The sequence below is a fragment of the Trematomus bernacchii genome, unplaced genomic scaffold, assembly GCF_902827165.1.
Source record: "Trematomus bernacchii unplaced genomic scaffold, fTreBer1.1, whole genome shotgun sequence".
Lineage (NCBI taxonomy): Eukaryota > Metazoa > Chordata > Actinopteri > Perciformes > Nototheniidae > Trematomus > Trematomus bernacchii.
The window spans coordinates 1503980-1506479 of record NW_022987607.1 but is presented as its reverse complement, the minus strand read 5'-3'; the positions used below and the strand labels follow the sequence as shown (position 1 = coordinate 1506479).

At 40.4% G+C, this 2500-nt stretch overlaps 1 protein-coding gene across 1 annotated transcript in view; it reads right to left on the bottom strand.

Moving 5' to 3' along the window:
- Nucleotides 1-1535: 1535 nt before the first annotated feature.
- The window catches only part of LOC117482857 (zinc finger MYM-type protein 1-like), a 2559-nt gene continuing 1594 nt past the window's right edge, over nucleotides 1536-2500 (bottom strand). Inside the window, exon 3 of the mRNA XM_034131082.1 lies at nucleotides 1536-2057. Coding sequence (XP_033986973.1) covers nucleotides 1536-2057 — 522 coding nt within the window. The remainder of the gene's footprint in view (nucleotides 2058-2500) is intronic.

Here is a 2500-nt window from a genome sequence, read left to right as displayed (position 1 = left end):
GTAGCATTGTAGTTAGTAGTGATTCGAGTCGTCCTGTAGTCTCTGCGGCGTAGGAGGACTGCCCGAACTCTCGCGTCAGCTTCTTCTATACCTCGTCTTGCTATACGTCGCCTCTTTCGAAACAACTTGTCTATTTCTTGTGATAATAAACCACACAGCAAAAAACAAGCAAACGATCGCTTTCACATCTCCATTGTTGTGTCGCATTGAAGATGACGTCACGGCAGTTTTAAGCAGCGTCGCTCCGCCTACACTGTTACTATAGATACTGACCCGGTTCCTAAACTGTAATGGAAACGCGCCACAAAGTGAGCTGGTCCTAACGAGGCCGGGCGCGGCCAAAGGAGGCCGAGCGGGGCCGAGCGAGGCTGTGTAGTGGAAACGCGGCATTAGAGGGGTGGGGAAAGGAGAAATCGAGGCTTAAAAATATGAGAAGACTGATCAATACCTCCATAATCTTCAGTGTGGAAAATATTATTTATCAACCTGAACATCTAATACTTTACCAGGAATTTGTATTCTCAGAACTGGTCCGCATTTTTCTTTCTTAAAACTGTTCATGTTTTATGAACCAACACCTCCACCAAGTGGCTTTACAGTGAACTGCATGTGGGATATAAAATTAATAGCATCTTTTCAGTAGCATTAATTATAAATATTTAAGTGGTTCAATACAAGTCACTACAGCATTTCAAACTGAACTGTGAATAAATGCAATTTAAAAAAAATAACCACAGCACAAAATGTCATAAATTGTGTTTTTTCTTTGTTTCTCTGAGGATTATTTACAAACAGGTTTATTTACATATAGCAATAACTCAGAAATGAAAAAGCTACATCGTCTAACACGAACAACCAGTTAGCATAATGATAATATATGTGTTATGTACAATGTAACTGGCAAGGCTAGAGCAAGAAAGAACATAAAGTTTACAAAAGGTTTAAATAACTTCAAGTATCTGTCTTCAGATTACGTGGAGGTTTTAGTCCGATGGGAAGCAGATTTTAAGCGACACCGAAGATAAACCAAAGATGTGGTGGAGCTGCAAACCGTGTAGTGTTGCTGGGACAGAACAGGAGCTATAACCGTTGGAAAATACATCACAGACAATGCAACAAACGTGGAGACAGAACAATCACTTCTGTGATAAATGCCCACTTATTAATAAACTTCTAACAACCATGGGAAACCTACTCTCTACATATAAAGTGATATCCAGCTTATTGGCCTATAGCACCTTTTTTACTGCTTTGAATAACAAAATGTGCAACAGGCAGAAAAAAGACAAAAGGAAACAAGAAACAACTGTTCCTCTGGGGAAAATGAGTCGAACGCAACAGGTTTCCAAACAGTACTCATGTTCCTGGACTTTGTGGTTGAACAAAACATCTTAGGTATCCAAAAGTAACTTCACAACATTCTGCATTAATTATGCATTAACATTAATTGTCTCTCTAATGAAACGCATTTTTTTAAGGGTCGGCCATCTGTGTTTGCTGCGAGAGCTTGTGTGTGTGTGTGTGTGTGTGTGTGTCTATTTGTAGAGGAATTTTGCCCTTCTCTCCTTCTGAGTGGCAAACCTCTCAATGACTCTGGTGTTGAAGTCAGGAATGCTCCTAATGAGTTTTTTCTCAATTGACAGCATAGCCAGAGCATTCAGGCGATCCTGTGTCATGCTGTTCCTCAAGAAAGTCTTTATCCTTTTCAGAGTGGAAAAGCACCTCTCTGCCTCAGCCGTAGCCATGGTTACAAGAACCTTCAGAAGACTGACAGTCTCTGTAAATGTCTCCTGCAGATTATTGTCAAGGAAGAACTGGAGCAGAGTAACAGCACCACTGCAAGCCCTGAACTGGTCATTGTCATAGACGAGGGACAGTTCCGTCTTGAGCTTTGCCTTGTCCAGTAGAGGGTAGGCCTCCACAGTTGTTTCCAGCGCTGCTTCAGGGAATGTTCGGCTGTGCTGCTGGAACAGGTCTCCTTGCAGGAGGGTGGAGCTGATGAGGTGTTTGGTGAAGGAAAATCTCTCCTTTGCGTGACTCAGTATGGTATCACATACCTATGAAATAATGCACAATGAAAAAATCAAGACATAATAAATAACAGAATCACCTTTTCACATCTATCAGTCATAATGTCATTAGTGTCCCCTATAAGATGTGTAACAAACAAAGAGCTTTCTTGTGAATGGAACCTATCAGAATAACAGGACATCTATCTGAGCGTCAACAGAACAATATTACTGTTTAAAATTAAGTCACTACAATATATACATTTAATGACTATGTTTACACTTCATTCATTTATTGTTGGGCCCTTTCTGTCCACTGTGGTTGCTTCTGGAAGCCTAAACCTTTTCTGATCTGTCTTGATCCCCTTTGAAATGTAGAGACTGTGGGACACTTTTTGCAGTTTAGGCCTTGTTAAGTGTATACAATTCAGAATGTAATAAGCAATAGGCCTTTCCATGTAGATATTTTAACTAGCCTACCTATTTATTTA